At 50.1% G+C, this 17,392-nt stretch overlaps 1 protein-coding gene across 1 annotated transcript in view; it reads left to right on the top strand.

Annotated features, from left to right (window-relative positions):
* Nucleotides 1-16,713: 16,713 nt before the first annotated feature.
* FANCM (FA complementation group M) overlaps nucleotides 16,714-17,392 on the top strand; it is a 70,164-nt gene continuing 69,485 nt past the window's right edge. Inside the window, exon 1 of the mRNA XM_054971715.1 lies at nucleotides 16,714-17,152. Within this exon, the coding sequence (XP_054827690.1) occupies nucleotides 16,714-17,152 (439 nt within the window). The remainder of the gene's footprint in view (nucleotides 17,153-17,392) is intronic.

The following is a 17,392-nucleotide window of genomic DNA, read 5'->3' as shown; positions in this document are numbered from 1 at the left end:
CTCTACCTGCCAATCCGTGCACCCCCTCCTGCTCCTCCACCCTCCCAAGACCCCCATTCCCTCCCTACCTGCCATTTCTGCCCAGACCCCTCCTGCTCCTCCACCCGCCCAAGACCCCCATTCCCTCCCTACCTGCCATTTCTGCCCAGACCCCTCCTGCTCCTCCACCCGCCCAAGACCCCTCCCTTGCCCCTCTACCTGCCAATCCGTGCACCCCCTCCTGCTCCTCCGCCCGCCCACGACCCTCATTCCCTCCCTTCTTGCCATTTCTCCCCAGACTCCTCCTGCTTCTCCACCCTCCCAAGACCCTCTCCCCCCCACCTGCCAGCCCTTCCTAACCACTCCCTCCCCAGCCCTCATCAGCCTCAGCTTTCTAGGGCCCCTTGTATTTATTTGCACAAAGACCTCTGTTTCTAGTTTGATATATGTCTTTTGCATTATTCTGCCTCCCTTTTTGGTTGTTACCAGTAGCTTTATTATAGGAGGCGCCCCTGTTACTTAGGTTTCTTCTCAAAAGCTGACAATGTATCTGCTGAAGAAGGCTGTGGTTTTCGAAAGCTGACAATGCATCTGACAAAGAGAGCTGTAGTTCTTGAAAGCTGATGATGCATCTGACAAAGAGAGCTGTGGTTCTTGGAAGCTGATGATGCATCTGACAAAGAGAGCTGTGGTTCTCGAAAGCTGATGATGCATCTGATGAAGAGAGCTGTGGTTCTCGAATGCTACAGTAAAGTTGGTTAGTCTTAAAGGTGCAACTGGACTCTTTACTGTTTTGCAATTACTGACTTCTCTGGATCTCGGAGGCTGGCAGGAGCGGCTCTCCTTGCATTCGCTGCCTTCCCAAAGGGGTGGAAGCCTTCTTGGCCTGCTTGGAAGTACGGTTCGAGCCCGGCTAGGCTTCAGAGGCCCACAAGGTGTGGAGCTCTGGAGCAGGTGTTTCGAAAGGGACCCAGGGAGCGCTGCCGCTCGCCGGCTTCTCCCCGGCCGCCTGGCTGGGCTGCCTGGGGCAGCTGCGCTTGGCTCTTGCTCGGCTGCGAGCGCCTTTGCCCGCGCGGCTCCGGGGAGATCAGGCCGCCGGGAGGCTCTTCAGGCAGCCGGGCGCGGTGGCGCGCGCCTGTAGTCCCAGTTGCAGGGGAGGCTGAGGCTGGTGGATCGCGTGAGGCCGGGAGTTCGGGACCCGCAGGGGTACCACGCGGGAGCGGATTTACACTCAAAGAGATCCCTTAGTGGTAGATTTGCTCGCCGGGGTGAATCTGCTCACCAGCAGCGGGCCACCATGGGCCCGTAGCCACGGCAAGACCGCGGGACCCGGCCTCCCCTTTTGGCCGCGCCCTCGCGCGCCTCTCCGGCCCCCCGGCGCGCGATTGCTGCCTGCCCGCCAGCACGAGCGCGACAGGCAAACGCGGGGAAGCTCGTCGGGGAGACGCGAGTCCCGCGCTCGGCGCCTGGGAAATGCAACGCGGTGCAATGCAGCCGGAGGCTGGAGATCTGCTGATTGCCTGGAGATCAATTACAACGGATCGCAGATGACAGAGGTGAGCTCTCCCGCAGAAAACGGTTGCTTTGTGTTGCCTGGTGAGGCTCGTCCCCTCCCAAACTCTGTCTGCACCCCAAATTCCAGGAAGTTCCCAACACAGAGCGGGCATCCCTATTGAATGAAAGACCGCCAAAATATCCTCTCATTAACAGACTTGCTCAGATCCTGCAAACTGGAGGACGTGGCTTCTTTGACTGAGTCCAGCCATCTCGTTTTAGGTCTTCCTCTTTTCCTGCTGCCTTCTACTTTCCCTAGCATTATTGACTTTTGCACAGAATTTTGTCTTCTCATGATGTGACCAAAGTGCGATAGCCTCGCTTTTGTCATTTTGTAAACTCTTCCGTTTCATAGATTTGAGTATGAAAAAGCCCTGCCTTAAAAAGCTTTCCAGTTGTTCTAAGAAAATATTTATTTCTTAGTAGTTGTGCTATTATAGCAGAACAGGAAAGCTCGGGTATTAGCAAGAGAGAATACTCGGAAATAGGAGCCTGCAGCTTTAACAATACAGACTCATGGGAAATGTAGTCAAATCCTTTTGGCTCACTTCCTCCAGGGAGACGCGCGAAATGTGTTTTTTATTGTGGTCCTTCCTGTCTTTGTCTGTAACTTACTTTCCGGGAAGGGAGGGAGAGCCGTCTGCATTCTTTTCCACTGTTTGCTCAGAAGTGGATCTGGCTAAATAAAAGCTGCATCTACCCAGTGCTGGACCATGTCTGATCTGTGAGTAGGATTCCTTTTAAGGGCCAAAATCAAAAAGAGTCCAGTAGCACCTTTAAGACTAACCAATTTTATTATAGCATAAGCTTTCGAGAATCAAGTTCTCTTCATCAGATGCCTGAGAAAAGGCCCCGCGTGACACTTACCCCTATCGGGCTCTCCTTTAACCTGCTGTCTTATCGGCCTGAGGACGAAATGAGGACGGAATGCATTCGACCCCGAGCGAAATAAAGACCATCGTTCTTCAGGAAAGAATGAGCATGTCTAGCTTTCTCAAACGACAGAACTGCGTGTGCATGTCTTCTTACTTGCCTGCATGGAATGCTTTTGAAGACATGGCTAGCGCCAGGAAAGAGAGGGATAGCTTACCTCCATCCCCCCTTCCCTTTCGTGGTTTATTTATTTATGTATTTATTTATAGTAAAGAATCCAGTAGCACCTTTAAGACTAATCAACTTTATTGTAGCGTAAGATTTCGAGAACCACAGCTCTCTTCATCAGCTGCATCTGACAAAGAGCTGTGGTTCTTGAAAGCTTATGCTACAATAAAGTTGATTAGACTTAAAAGTGCTACAAGACTCTTTCCTATTTTGCAACTACGGACTAACACAGCTAAAACTCCTCTGGATCTTATTTATGTCAGTTATAGCCCACCTTTCTCACTGAGACTCAAGGCGGATTACACAGTGTGAGATTAGTACATTCAGTGTCAAGGACATTTTCATACAGTGTCAAGGACATTTCCATAAACAATGCCATAGGGTAAATAAACCCAGGTTTACAAAGACATAGCCTTAGCAAGGATCCTATACAGAATTGAAGAAATGCTGAAACAGAACAGAAGCAATTCTAGGACTGACATTAGACAACATGAAACACAGGTGGTATATAGATCCAGAGGAGTTAGCCGTGTTAGTCTGTAGTAGCAAAATAGAAAAGAGTCCAGTAGCACCTTTAAGACTAACCAACTTTTCTGTAGCATAAGCTTTTGAGAATCACAGTTCTCTTCATCAGATGCATGGAGGGCAAGAAGAAGCTGGTCAGATACATAGGTGTCCTTGACTCAGGCTTGGATTGAATAGGGACTATGAATGGTTATCTCATTATCAGAAGCAAACTGATCCTATTATGAGAAGCTACTGATTGCCTCTACTCCCCCCCTCCCCTCACCACCTATATATATCTGACCAGTTTCTTCATACCCTCCATGCATCTGACGAAGAGAGCTGTGATTCACAAAAGCTTATGCTACAGTAAAGTTGGTTAGTCTTAAAGGTGCTACTGGACTCTTTTCTAGGTTGTATATAGGAGTACATATTTAAAGTAACAGATCATATGTAAGGCAACATAGTGATGAAGTCTATGGTCCCTAATTCATTAGCAAAGCATCTGAGAGCCCCTCTCTACAATACAATACAGCCCTCCTGCTAAACGAAGCTTTTAACTATTCCTTGAGGCCGTTCACCTCACCCCACCTCGCCTGCAGCCTTAGCACCCACCCAGTTTGTCTCCCCTCCAGCTGCCCGAAACGTGCCGGGAATAAAGCCTCTTAAAGGAATTGGGGCTAGTACTCAACTCTTTCAATCCAACCATATGCTAGAAGGGGAAAAAAATAGCACAGCATAACAAACAGGCAACTGCAGATATACCAAGATGGGTAGCCATGTTAGTCTGTCTGTAGCAATAGAAAAGAGCAAGAGTCCAGTAGCACCTATGAGACTCACAAAATTCGTGGAAGGGTAAGAGCTTTCCTGAGCCACAGCTCACTTCTTCAGATACAGCTAGAATGTAAGTCCTTCTGTCCTTATAGCTTGGAGAATGGCGTGATTTCAGATGCTGGTGAATGACAATATCAGGTGTGATTGGATAGGGTGGGGTATGCAGAGGGTTGGTGGGTGTGGAGAAATCAGCATTGGCAACGAGACAGGAAGTCCAGGTCTTGATTCAGTCCAGGTGGATGCATTGTCTTGAGCCTCATTAACCGTTGCAATTCAATGGAAGAAGGCTTTGCCGCGCCATGGACCCCATTTTACAACTGGATGAGAAACAAATATAAAGATTCGAATGTAGTAATGATATGAAAGCAATATTGTAATTTCTTAATAGTAATTACATTTAAGTGATGAGCAGTGTGGAAAATGAAGACAAGTAGAGTGCTGTTTCAAGCAGAATGTGTGATAATTTTGTCTCTTGTTCTCCCCTTTCCCCTACCCCTAATGGAAAAACTAATAAAAATATTTTTTTTAAAACCAGTTGCAGTTCAGCAGTCTCTCTTTCTAATCTCCCTTTGAAATTCCTCTGCAGGAGAACTGCAACTTTCAAGTGAGCAACTGAATGTCTTGGAAAGTTAAAATGTTCCCCCACTGTTTTTTTTTTAAATCAAAAAGAGTCCAGTAGCACCTTTAAGACTAACCAACTTTATTGTAGCATAAGCTTTCGAGAATCACAGTTCTCTTCATCAGATGCATCTGACAAAGAGACCTGTGATTCTCGAAAGCTTATGCTACAATAAAGTTGGTTAGTCTTAAAGGTGCTACTGGACTCTTTTTGATTTTGCTACTACAGACTAACACGGCTAAGTCCTCTGCATCTATGTTTTTTTACGGTTGTGGTTTCTGACGTCAGACTTACGTCCATTCATTCTTTGTTGAAGGGACTGGCCAGTTTGGGGACTGCAGAGAAAATGAGCACACAGCGACATCCAGTGGTCGTCTTTAACAACTGCAGCTGATATGTCCATTTCGCCTTGAACGCAAGCTCTTCGTAAGGTTGGCGATCGTACTGGTGGATCCCAATCGACACTGCAGCGCTTAAAAATTGTAGCCCTAATGGGAGACTCCATTGATCAACTAGCAGCCCCAAATGATGTCACCGATTCTAGTCAGATAGTGCAAGGCAATACGTTTGCTGAGTCCCCCTTGCATCTGATGAAGAGAGCTGTGGTTCTCGAAAGCTTATGCTACAATAAAGTTGGTTAGTCTTACAGGTGCTACTGGACTCTTTACTATTTTGCAACTACAGACTAACTCGGCTATCTCCTCTGAAGGCAGAGTCTTGACACCCCAGATGCACAAATACTGGTGTACAAGGAAGGTTGGAAATCTGCCTCCTCAGACGGGTCTTCCAACTCGCACCATGCCTTCAAAGCCCATGGCGGACCCAAGCCACCAAGCAGCTAGGGTTCCATCCTCCTCGGCTTCCTCATCCTGCCAGAGTCGCTCTTCACGGAGATCAGCCGAGGCGGTCAAGTTGAGGGCTGAAGTTGCTGTCATGGAGATAGAACTTGAATTCACCAGGAAGAAGGAGGCCCTGGAGCGGCAGCTGGCAATACTCGAGAAGGAAGCTGGACTGGAGAAATTGCTTGCCCGGCTTGCAATCCTGGAAGGTGGTCCTCGGGATACAGAGTCCAGCCTTGCGGCGCTAGAGGCAGAAGATACATCTCATCAAGATTCATCCTACATGAAGGACCAGGTGTGCTTACGTGACCGTCAGCCACTCAACCCTACCACCCCGGTGTTGCTTCCACGCGGACCGACAGCAGCGCATCAGCCACCTGCGCCACAGCTTCCACAGCCACCTCTCAGAGGCCTAAATAAGGCCTCTAATTGGAGTCCATCTGTGCCTAGATCGCTTCTGCCCTTCACTCCTGCCCCTAGGAGCCACGATCCAGTGCCACGTCGGGACCTTGCACCGCCGCTGCACAGCTACCCTTCCAGGGATCTTTTGGTTAGTGAAGTGCCTCAGCGAACCACGATGGACCTCACGGAATGTGGTGTTGACAAGTTCTCGGACTGCCCAGAGGACTACCCGCTCTGGAGGGTGTCATTCCGGGGAGCCCTCAGGGACATGGGGCTTCAGGCTGACGAAGAACTCACCCTCATGATCGCGTGGTTGGGACCTGGATCTGCCGCACAGGCAAGAAACATTTACGCCGCAAACATTGAGGATCCCTGGAACGCCCTTGACACGGTTTGGGAATGGCTTGACGAACGCTATGGGACATCCTGGCAAATCGAAACCTCGCTCATGCTGAAGCTGAAGAAGTTTCCCAAGATACCTGCCACTGACCCTAGCAAGCTATGGGACTTGGCCGATCTCCTCTACGAGCTGCTGCTGGCCAAGAGGAACCCGACCTTAGCAGGGCTTGTGATTCTTGACCAGTATTGGACACAGAGGGACATCACGGAGAAGTTACCAGCTCTGCTGCAAGACGAGTGGGGCGACGCAGTGTGCGCCTACAAGGCTGAGCATCAGGGCCAGTACCCTCCCTTCTCATTCCTGGAGGACTTTGTCCACTGGTTGGCCAAGTCACGTAATGATCCACAGTGCGGATACGCCATGCGCCCGCCTGATCCTTATGATGAGACGGTGCCTCTACGGGACACCAAAGCCAAGAAAGCGGCTTCCATGCCGAAGATGGGAGTCTCCAGCGCTCCGGCGAAATCCGACACGGGGAAGCCATCGGCGCAGAAGCCACCAGCGCAACGGACTCACTTCTGCCCACTCCACAAGCTTTCGCACCCAACAAATAGGTGCAAGACGTTTAGAGGGATGCCACTGGAGGTGCGGAAGGCTCTGCTCGAGGAGTACAAGGTGTGCCCCAGGTGCTGCCAGTCTCGGAAACACACACCTGCGGATTGCAAGGCCACTATCAAGTGTTACGTGTGCAGCAGCAACATGCACCCAACTGCCATGCATCCGGACTCCACTCCAACGCCCATGCCGACCACCCCTACCGCCATGGCCCAAGGGGACACGTCCAGGTAGAACTAGCCCATTGAGGTCCATTACACTCAGGTTCGCAGCTCTGGGAGCAGCACGTTGTCCTGCCATCAGGTGCGCCTTGCCAAGAATCTTCCCTTTTGGCCACCTGGAACAAGCCCTGAGGATGTGGCTGGGCCTGGTGTTTAACATAATTGCAGGAGACGACTGCGCTGATAGGTTATAAACGTGCCTGAGAGAGGGTTGTTGTTTGCTTTAGAAAGCAGACCACCATGTACCTGTCAGTTTTCCTTGGTTATCAATCCAAATCTGGGTGGGTTATACTTGGGCCCGCATCCTATCTCTGCCAACCAAATTTTCTCTTTTTAATATTCTGCTGGGGAGGGCACGGACTTCAGCCCATCGTCCACGTAGGAGTCCCATTCCACGAATTGCCTTGCGTCCAAGCCATCCTTCCCTTCTCTTAGGCATGCCCCAGCCCGAGAAAAACAGTTCACGCGGCGAGGTGTCCTGCCAGCAGTGAACAGCCTCTTTGATCCCTTGGAGGTTGCAGCACGGGTGACCATCCAAGGGACGTGCCTCTTACCTCTTACTCTCTCCCTAGATTCCAAAGACTAGTACACTCCTCAAACTGAGCCCCTACCTTGATGATGAAGGACTACTCAGGGTAGGAGGGCGCTTGAATAAGGCTGATATAACCCCAACGGTGGCAAATCCACGTCACTGTCTTCTCACTGTGACACCAGCATGAGCGGGTCCGTCATCAAAGTTGTTACTTCACAGAAGGAGCTGTCAGGGCAGCAGGTCTGCAGATTGTGGGAGCAAAAAGATGTGTTGCTGCAGAACTCCAGAACTGTATGCAGGGTTGGAAGCTTTCAGGTCACCGTCAGCAACAGAAGATAGCAGATCTGCCACTAGACCGGCTCAGCCCTTTCACCAATGTCGGCCTCGACGTGTTTGGACCCTGGATCGTGGTGACATGCAAGACCAGGGAAGGACAGGCCAACAGAAAGCGGTGGGTGGCGCTTCACGTTTCTGAGCATCCGTGCCGTCCATATCGAGATGATGGAGTCCATGGATGCTTTCAGCTTCGTAAACACCCTCAGAAGATTCCTCGCCACATGTGGACCTGTTAAAATGCTCAGATCTGACCGTGGCACGGACTTCGTAGGTGCCTGCAAGGAGCTGGGAATGAATGGAAGCCCTCAGCAACTACTTGAGTGACCAGAACTGCATGTGGATCTTCAGTCCGCTCCATGCTTCCCACACGGGAGGAACGTGGAAGCTCATGATTAGCATGGCAGGCAGAATATTGGACTCTGTGCTGGCGGGAACACCTCTCACCCATGAGACCTTGACTACTCTCTTAGCAGAAGTGTCCGCCATTATCAATGCCAGACCCTTGCTTCCAGTGTCTTCTAAGCCTGAAAACCCAAATAGCCTGACACCAGCCATCTTTTTGACATAGAAGACAGGTGCCTGGCCTGCACCCCAAGGGGGACTTTGTTGCTAAGGTTATGTTCAAGCAGCAACAGAGACAAGTTCAACTTCTTGCTTACCCTTGGAAGCAATGGACGGAATACCTCCTGGCTCTGCAATGCCGTCCAAAGTGGGAGAAGGCAGAGCCCAACCTACGAGAAGGTGGTGGTGTCCTCCCGAGAGACAAAGACGTACCTAGAAACTCATGGCCCACGGGACTCAGATTGGACCAAACATGGATGGGTTGTTCCATAAGACTGACGTTCGTGTCAGCGGCCCGAAGACTCTCACCAGACTGGTCACCGAAGTGGTCCTGCTTGAACCGAAGGCTGACCTTGAATACTAAAGTCCAAGTTGCATGCAACAGTTTTGCTTAATTTGTAGTTTGTAGTGTAGCATGTCTTTTATGCTTAGTTATAGTGTTAGTACTCCACTAACCTTGGATGTAGGGGTGGAATCCACAGCTTTCCAGGTGCGAATGTGCTAATATAGCAGAATAGAAAAGCCCGTAGCCCAGGGGTGGCCAAACTGCAGCTCGGGAGCCACGTGGCTCTTCTAGACATATTGTGCGGCTCTCAGAGGTCTCCAAGTATCGCCATAGCCATACATTTTATTTTAGTCTGGTTTATTTGGTCTAGTTTATTGGACTAGACTAGTTTGGTCTAGTTTATTGCAAGTGACATCACTTTTGCGATTTCACTTCCAAGTCAAAGGTCAACGGCTCTTCCCAAGCGCCACCCCTTCCAATGATGTCACTTCCAGCATACTGCACCCAAACCCCACCCCTTTCTGTGATGTCACTTTCAGGACACTCCCCCAAACCCACCTCCTCATCTGAAGTCACTTCAATGCATCATGTCTTGCGGCTCTCAAGCATCTGACATTTATTCTATGTGGCTCTTACATTAAGCAAGTTTGGCCACCCCTGCTCTAGCAGAAGAGGTAAGCCTGGTTATTAGCAATAGAGAACACTAGGGAATAAGAGTTTGCACTTTTAACAATACAAACTCATGGGAAATGTAGTCATGTACTCCGGAGCACTTCCTCCAGGGAAGCATGCGAAATGTGTTTTTTATTATGGTTCTTCCTGTCTTTGTCTCTGTAATTTACTTTCCGGCAAGGGACAGAGAGCCGTCTCCATTCTTTTTCACCGTTTGCTCATGAAGGGATCTGGCTAAATAAAAGCTGCATCTACCCAGTTCTGGACCATGTCTGATCTGTGAGTAGGATTCCTTTTAAGGGCTAGAAACTCAAATGGCTACATGTGACACTTACCCAAATCAGGCTCTCTTTTAACCTGCTGTCCTATCGGCCCGAGGACGGAATAGTTGGATGGAATAGTTATCCTTTTTAGGGTTCCTCGTTGGAAAAATTGAAAAAAAACCTGGGAAAAAGCAATTCCCTGAATTTTTCAGTTGTGGGGAGGACTTCATGTGTCTACCCATGGCAAGCATTATTATGCATTTTTAAAATAAGAGGGGGAACCCTTGGGTGTAGCTCAATTTGACACCTGCCGGTGTAGAACAAAAGCAGGCCTCTTAAGACTTAAAATGGGCTTTGACGGAGAGTTTCATTCCAAAGCATCCCTCAGTTTCTCCTGAAGATTTAGCCCAGGGTCTCCGGTTTAGCTCATGCTGGATTCTGCAAAGGACATCCCATGTTTCAAAAACGGGTTACTTCAATTATCTTGCATGCTGTCAGCGTCTTGCATTACTTTCAAAAAGCAGAATCAATATTCCAAGCAGGGTACTATAAACAGTAGGCTAATGGTCAAACAGGTATTTTAATTTAAAACCAGGAAACGGAGACATCTATTATCTGTGGCAATAAATATCCTGTGTTTGATGCACGCTGAGCGAATAATCTCACGGATGTGTAACCTGAACTGAAATTCAATGAGATCAGCAAACAGAAAACGTTTCTTACATTCCCGTGCCTGCTTGCAGCGGCTAGGTGGCAGCAGAGCCTCAAAACTACAAACCGAACCTGGCTTGTGAACAGTGGCTGTGGGCAGGTCTAGCACTTTCTGCATTGTGGTGCCTGCACTGTAAACAGGCACGAAAAGGTTTCTGACCCCTGAGGCATGCACTTCCCATCCAATGTCCACTCACCAACTGTACTGAGAGTCTGTGTGGGCAAAGTGGTTAGAGTATCACCCTAGGATCTGAGAGACCCAGGTTCGAGTCCTGACTCTGCCATGAAAATATACACTGTGGGCCGAACTACATTTTGCCATTTAATGGGTAGAGCTTGGGTTCCCCCAGTCTGTTTTTGATTCAGACACTCACACTCCTGTATGAGGAAACTCCTTTCCCAAGCATTGGGGGGGGGGGTGACTTACTTGGGCTTAAGACCCCTCTTGCCATACATCACAGTTCTGGTCTGAATTAGGCCCTTGTGTGCCCAGGAACTGAATGCCAAAAACAGAACTCGTGTTCCCACCTGATCTGGGAAGGAGGCCAGGATAAAGCAGTGTGTTTTTTTGTCCCTTAGCTTTAAACAGAGATCAGGCAAAGTCAGGAAAAACAAGAGGGCTAACTGCTGTCAGAAAAGACTGCTTTCAAAGGCCTCTATCACTTGCTGGAGGGGAAAAGACTGGGGAAGTTTGTGGCCTTTGTGCCCGGCTGGTGCAGCATCCTGGAAGTATCTGGCTGGCCACTGCTGAAAACAGAATTCTAGGGCATTCTCTTGCTAATCTGTAAAACGTTGTTTTCCTACAGATACATTTCAAAGGTGGAATCCAATAGGAAATTCCTGGATTAGCATTCATCAAGAAGTGTAACTGTTACTCTTTAACTCTCTCCCCACTCCTGGTTTCTGATCTGCGCTTTGGATTTTCCTCTTGCTGGGCTGCTCCTTTGATTGGATTTTCCAGTCAAGGATTTGGAAAATCCTGCAAGGATTTTCTGGTTGCTTTTATGGTGTCACTTGAAATTGTGCTTAAAAGCATGCAAGGGTTGAGCAAGATTACTAACAGTATCTCCCCAGGTGGGCAGGTAAGCAGCCGGCCACTACACTCCTTCCAGAGGGCAACTGCCTTTACAGTTCTAGGCAGGGCTTTTTTTCTGGGAAAAGAGGTGGTGGAACTCAGTGTTGGAACTCAGGACCGCACAATGACATCACTTTGGGTCAGCTGGAACAAGGGGGGAGTTTTTGAAAGTTTAAATCACCCTTGGTGAAAATGGTCACATGGCCGGTGGCCCTGCCCCCAGATCTCCAGACAGAGGGGAGTTGAGATTGCCCTCCGCGCTGCTCCAGCGGCGCAGAGGGCAATCTAAACTCCCCCCTGTCTGGAGATCAGGGGGCGGGGCCACCGGCCATGTGACCGTTTTCAAGAGGTGCCGGAACTCTGTTCCACTGCGTTCCCGCTGAAAAAAAGCCCTGTTTCTAGGAGCGGCAGGAGAAGGGCTAGGGAAGGGCTATAGTTCAAGGCGCAACACGTTTGACTAGGTAGCCTGACAGTGTTTTGCCATCTTCTGGGCATGCAGTAAGGGTCACTGGGTGTGTATGGGGGGAGGCAACTGAATTTCCTGCATTATGCAGGGGGTTGGACTAGATGACCCTAGAGGTCCCTTCCAACCGTAAGATTCTATGATTCTAAGAAAATCATTTGGTAAAAAAACTGTTCACACACACTTTGTGGCAAAAGCAGCTGTGCAGGATCGCTTTCTTGTGTGCAGTGGCACAAGCCAGACCAGCTGCCCCTGCAAAGGGATGTGTCTAGGCAGGGAGCTGGGGCCGGAGCTAAGGAGCTGTGCAGTTTTCCAGAGAGCTGAGCCAGACTTCTTGAGAAAGCAAAGCAGCACCACCCGCTCCAGGGCCATGTGGTTCTGGGTTGCAGTAGTCAGCCAGCCTGGGTCAGGGCTGTACCACTTCGGGGGGGGAGGCTCATTCAAGCGAGCGCTGCTGCAAGAACGGATGACCCACCAGAGACCACACCACTATGTTGTACTGAATTCCTGCTAATTTTGTTTGTTTGTTTATTTATGTCATTTATGGCCCGTCTTTCTCATTGAGACGCAAGGCGGATTACACAGTATGAGATTAGTACAATCAGTATCAAGTCCATTTCCGTACAGTGTCAAGGACATTTCCATAAACAATGCCATAGGGGAAATAGATACAAATTTACAAAGACATAGCATTAGCAAGGATCCAGTACAGAGTAGAAGAAATGCTGAAACGAAACATAATACATTTTAGGACTGACATTAGACAACATAAAACACAGGTTGTACATAGGAGTACATATTTAATGCAACAGATAACGTGTAAGGCAACATAGTGGTGAAGTCTATGGTCCCTAACTCAGTGACGCATCTGAGAATCTGAGACCCCATCCCTACAATACAGCCCTCATATCTGAGTAAAAAGCCTTTCTGAATAATTTGGATTTGCATCGTTTGTGGAAAGTGAGAACGGGGGCTCTTTTGACCTCCTCAGGCAGGCAGTTCCTCAGGGACGGGGCCACCACAGAGAAAGTCCGTGTACAGGCTGCTGTTGATTCCGCCCATGTGCAGGGTGGCACCTGCAGGAGACCCTGTTCAGATGAGCGAAGCTGCCGTGGAGGAACATAGAGAGGGAGGCAGTCCCGTAGGTATGCCGGGCCAAGGCCATGAAGAGCTTTGTATGCGATAACCAATACCTTGAACTGAGCATGGTAACTGATGGGTAGCCAATGAAGTGACTAGGATGGGGGTGATGTTCAAGCTCCTGTGGTTCCAGTCAAGCTGCTGCATTTTGCCACAATTGGTATCTCCTAGTTAACTTAGATGGGGGACAAATGTACAGCGCATCACAATAGTCAAGTCTTGATGTTACCATAGCATGGATCCAGGTGCTATGTCTTTGTTAATGTAATAACAATAACAATAACTGTGCTTATATACTGCTCTTCTAGACAGATTAGTGCCCCACCCAGGGCCTTGAACAAGTTAGCGTTATTGTTAGCCTAGCAATACAGCTGGGGAGCTGGGGCTGAGAGGAGGGGCTGACCCAAGGCCGCCTACTGAGCTCATAGCAGTAGTGGGACTCCAACCAGCAGAAAGCTCATTTGCAGCCCAACCGCTTAACCGCTGTGCTACAGCACTTGTATCTGTTCACCCTCTGGCATTGCTTTATGGAAAGGTCCTTGATATTGACTGTCCTAACCTCACCCTCTGTGATCCGCCTTGAGTCTCAGTGAGAAAGGCGGAACATAAGATGATAAAGTGCATGGAAGGGGCCACGGATCGCCCCAAACCCCACTGCCCCCTTCCTCCTGCAGCCTCCCCAAAGCAGCCCTGGGAGGAAGTCTGGAAAGCCTCCCCCCTCTTCCTGGTCCCCTCTAGCCCTGAGCATCTGCGCTCCTCCATGACCCACGCGGGACGGCACCCAAAAGCTACGGGGAGCCGGTCTGGCCCTCCAGCGCCTGTCCGGGCAGGAGCGGCTCTCTTTGCAGCGCTTCCTTCCAAAGAGGAGACCCGGGCAGGGATCAAAGGCGCCGCCCGCACGTCACAAAGGAGGCCGGCAGGGCCCCGCCTCCAGGCCGTAACGTCACCCGCTTCGGCCCTTCATCAACCAGCCAGAAGCACCTTTGTACCAGCTGGGCGCGGTGGCGCGCGCCTGTAATCCCAGCCTGAACACGGGAGGCTGAGGCCGGCGGATCGCTTGAGGTCGGGAGTTCGGAACCGCAGTTGTGTAACGTCAGTGGACGTCCTTTGCTGTGTCTGTGAGCCAGAAAGGGTCTTGTGGGGTGGCCCGGCTCGTTCTGCGGAGCATGAGAAGCTCCAGCGATCACGAGGATCGCGCTTGAATCCAATGTCTGCGGCGTAGCCCGAGCGACTCAGTGGGACGCGGTCTCTCCTTTTGGGCGCCTCTCGGCTGCCTCCTCCTGGCCCGCGAGTGCAGCTCACCCAGACCACACGGTGCGGGCCGCCACTCGCCAGCAGGGGCCAACCCAGCCCCCTGTGCCCTACAGATTACAGCAAAACTTCTGAGCAGTTAGCCGTGTTAGTCTGTAGCTGCAAAAGAGTGAAAAGCACCTTTAAGACTAACCACCTTTATTGTAGCATAAGCATCTGACGAAGAGAGCTGTGGCTCTCGAAAGCTTCTGCAACAATAAAGTGGGTGAGTCTCAAAGGTGCTACTGGACTCTTTCCAATTGGCAAAGGTGTCTGACACGTTGTATCTTATCTCTGCCTCTCTTCAACATATAAAGAAAAATGGGTTAGATTTAGAAGAAGCTGAAAATTGGTGGAAGGAAAATTAACATTTGGAGAGATGCAGATGATAGCACATTACTCCAAAGGCCTCTGAATTTAAATTGAATTATTATTATTATGAATATCACTTGCTGGAGGGGAAGACCAGCCAATTTTGTGGCCTTTGTGCCCAGGTAGTCCAGCTTCCTAGAAGCACCTGGTTGACCAGTGTTGAAAAAAAATTACTTATCTGTAAATCACTATTCAACCTACAGACAAGCTTCAAAGGGAGAATCCAACAGGAAATGGCTGAATTAGCGTTCATCAAGAAGTGTAACTCTCTCTCTCTCTCTCTCTGCCAGTTGTTAACAAAGATTTATCTTCTCATTATATACTGTATATCTTAGAGCATTTCAGTCAATCAGTTCAGCTGAACATCTATACTTCTTTAATGGTTTCACCCTGAACAAGATCTATTTTCCTATCGATTGACAGTTCCTCCTCCACTCTGAGGGGATTGATTACTCTTTCGATTGGATATTGTTTCGAAGGGGAACTCTCCTTGTCATCTTTCCATTCCCACTATTCCACTTGTCTGCTGTCCGCTGCTTTCATCATAAATAGTTCTGCTTAGTGGATTAACACTCCAGTGCGCCTGAAGAAGTGAACTCCAATTCTTGAATGCAAATACAGTAATAAAATATTATTTATGTCATTTATAGTCCACCTTTCTCACTGAGACTCAAGGCGGATTACACAGTAGTACAATCAGTATCAAGTACATTTCAATACAGCATCAAGGACATTCATAAACAATACCATAGGATAAATACATACAGGTTTAAAAGACATAGTATTAGCAGGAATCCACTACAGAGTAGAAAAATACTGAAGCAGAACATAATTCTAGGGCTGACATTAGACAACATGGAGCGCTGCTGGTACATAGGAGTACATATTGAAAGCAGCAGATAATATGTAAGGCAATATAGTGATGATTAAGTCTAAGGTCCCTAACTCATTAGCGAAGCATCTTCCCTACAATGCAGCCCTCCCATTTGGGTAAAATGCCTTTTTGAATAGTTCAGTTTTGCATCATTTACAAAAAGCCAGGCGAGTGGGGGCTCTCCGATCAATCTCCGAGAGCGGGGGACCATTCCGATCAATCGGTTCTGCTGCATACTTTCCCAGTTATTTCACACTGACCTAGATCGATTTTACTATCAATCAAAAGTTCCTCATCCACTCTCGGATGATTAAATGTTGTTTCAGAATGTTGTTGTCACCTCTCCACTACTCCGCTTGTCTGCTGTTGGCAGCTTTCCTTATAGTTTGCTTTGTAAATGGACTTTCCAGTGCACTTGAAGAAGTGAGCTCCAATTCTTGAATGCAAATGCAGTAATAAATGTTAGACTGAACTCCTGTAGCCCTGTCAGTGGCAGTGCAAAAGAGCAAGAGACCAGTTGCACCTATAAGACTAACAAAATTAGTGGTAGGGTAGGAGCTTTCCTGAGCCACAGCTAATTTTTTTTCTGAGCAAGAGCGTAGTAGCATGTATAAAACGAACACAATTTGTGGTAGAATATGAGCTTTCGTGAGCTTCAGAGCAAGAGTCCAGTAGCACCCTAAAGCTAACACAATTTGTGGTAGATTGGGAGCTTTCACAGCTCACTTCTTCAGACGACTCACGAAAGCTCCACCCTACCACTAATTTTGTTAGTCTTATACCTGCTTCTGGACTCTTGCACTTTTCTGCAGGCAGATACGCAATTACATCAAATTAGAATTAGTTTTATTAAATCATAAATCGATTTCCAGTCTCCCTTCTTCACTGAAGAGGCCAACCGTCAAAGGGCACCAACGGCCGAAAGTTAAAAACGGTCGCCTTCCCCGCAGGGCACTCTGGGAAACGTAGTCCTTCTCCGGTGTGGAGGGAGTGAAGGACGGAGGGAGGCGTGTGCGCACGTGACGCCCGCGAGCCAATCGGGGCGCCGCGGGGCGGGGCCTGGCCTGGCGGCGGGCCTTTCGATGGCGGCGGCGGCGGCGAGTTTCCTGTCAGGCGGGCGCCCGTGAGGGATGCGGCCGGGGGGCTCCCGCCAGGCGACGCTCTTCCAGGCCTGGGGCGCCGGGCCCGGCCGCCCGGGGGGCGATGAGGGCGGCGCGGCGAGCGGGACCTCGGCCACGGCCCCCTCCCGGGCCCCGGGCCCTTCCGCCGCGGGCTTCGTGGGCGGCCCGGCGGGTCAGCTGTGGCTGTTCCCGGCGGGCGGCGGGCTGGAGGAGCGCGGCTACCAGGTGCGGGCGGCGGCGGCGGCGCTGGAGGCCAACACGCTGCTGTGCCTGCCGACCGGGCTGGGCAAGACGCTGGTGGCGGCCGCCGTGCTCTACAACTTCTACCGCTGGTTCCCCGCCGGCCGCGCCGTCTTCCTGGCGCCCACCAAGCCGCTGGTGGCTCAGCAGAGGGAGGCCTGCGCCCGCCTCATGGGCATCCCCGGCGCCCACATGGCCCAGCTGACCGGTGGGTGCGCCCTCCCGCCGCGGGTGCCGGCTCCCGTCGGGGGGATCCCTGGAGTTTGGAGGGGTAGATCCGGGGGAGGAGGGAGCTCGGCGGGGTATAGGTCACCCCCCCCTAAAAAAACACAACCGTTTCCTCTAGGGGAAATGTCCTCTGCAGCCTGGATATCACTTATAATTCCGGGAGATTTCCAGCTCTGGTTGGTATCCACAGTGGCAAATGTATACTTGAAGTGTAAAGCTT

Source organism: Eublepharis macularius, chromosome 2, assembly GCF_028583425.1.
Source record: "Eublepharis macularius isolate TG4126 chromosome 2, MPM_Emac_v1.0, whole genome shotgun sequence".
Lineage (NCBI taxonomy): Eukaryota > Metazoa > Chordata > Lepidosauria > Squamata > Eublepharidae > Eublepharis > Eublepharis macularius.
Note: the sequence above shows the minus strand (reverse complement) of the source record. Positions and strands in the feature narration are given on the sequence as shown.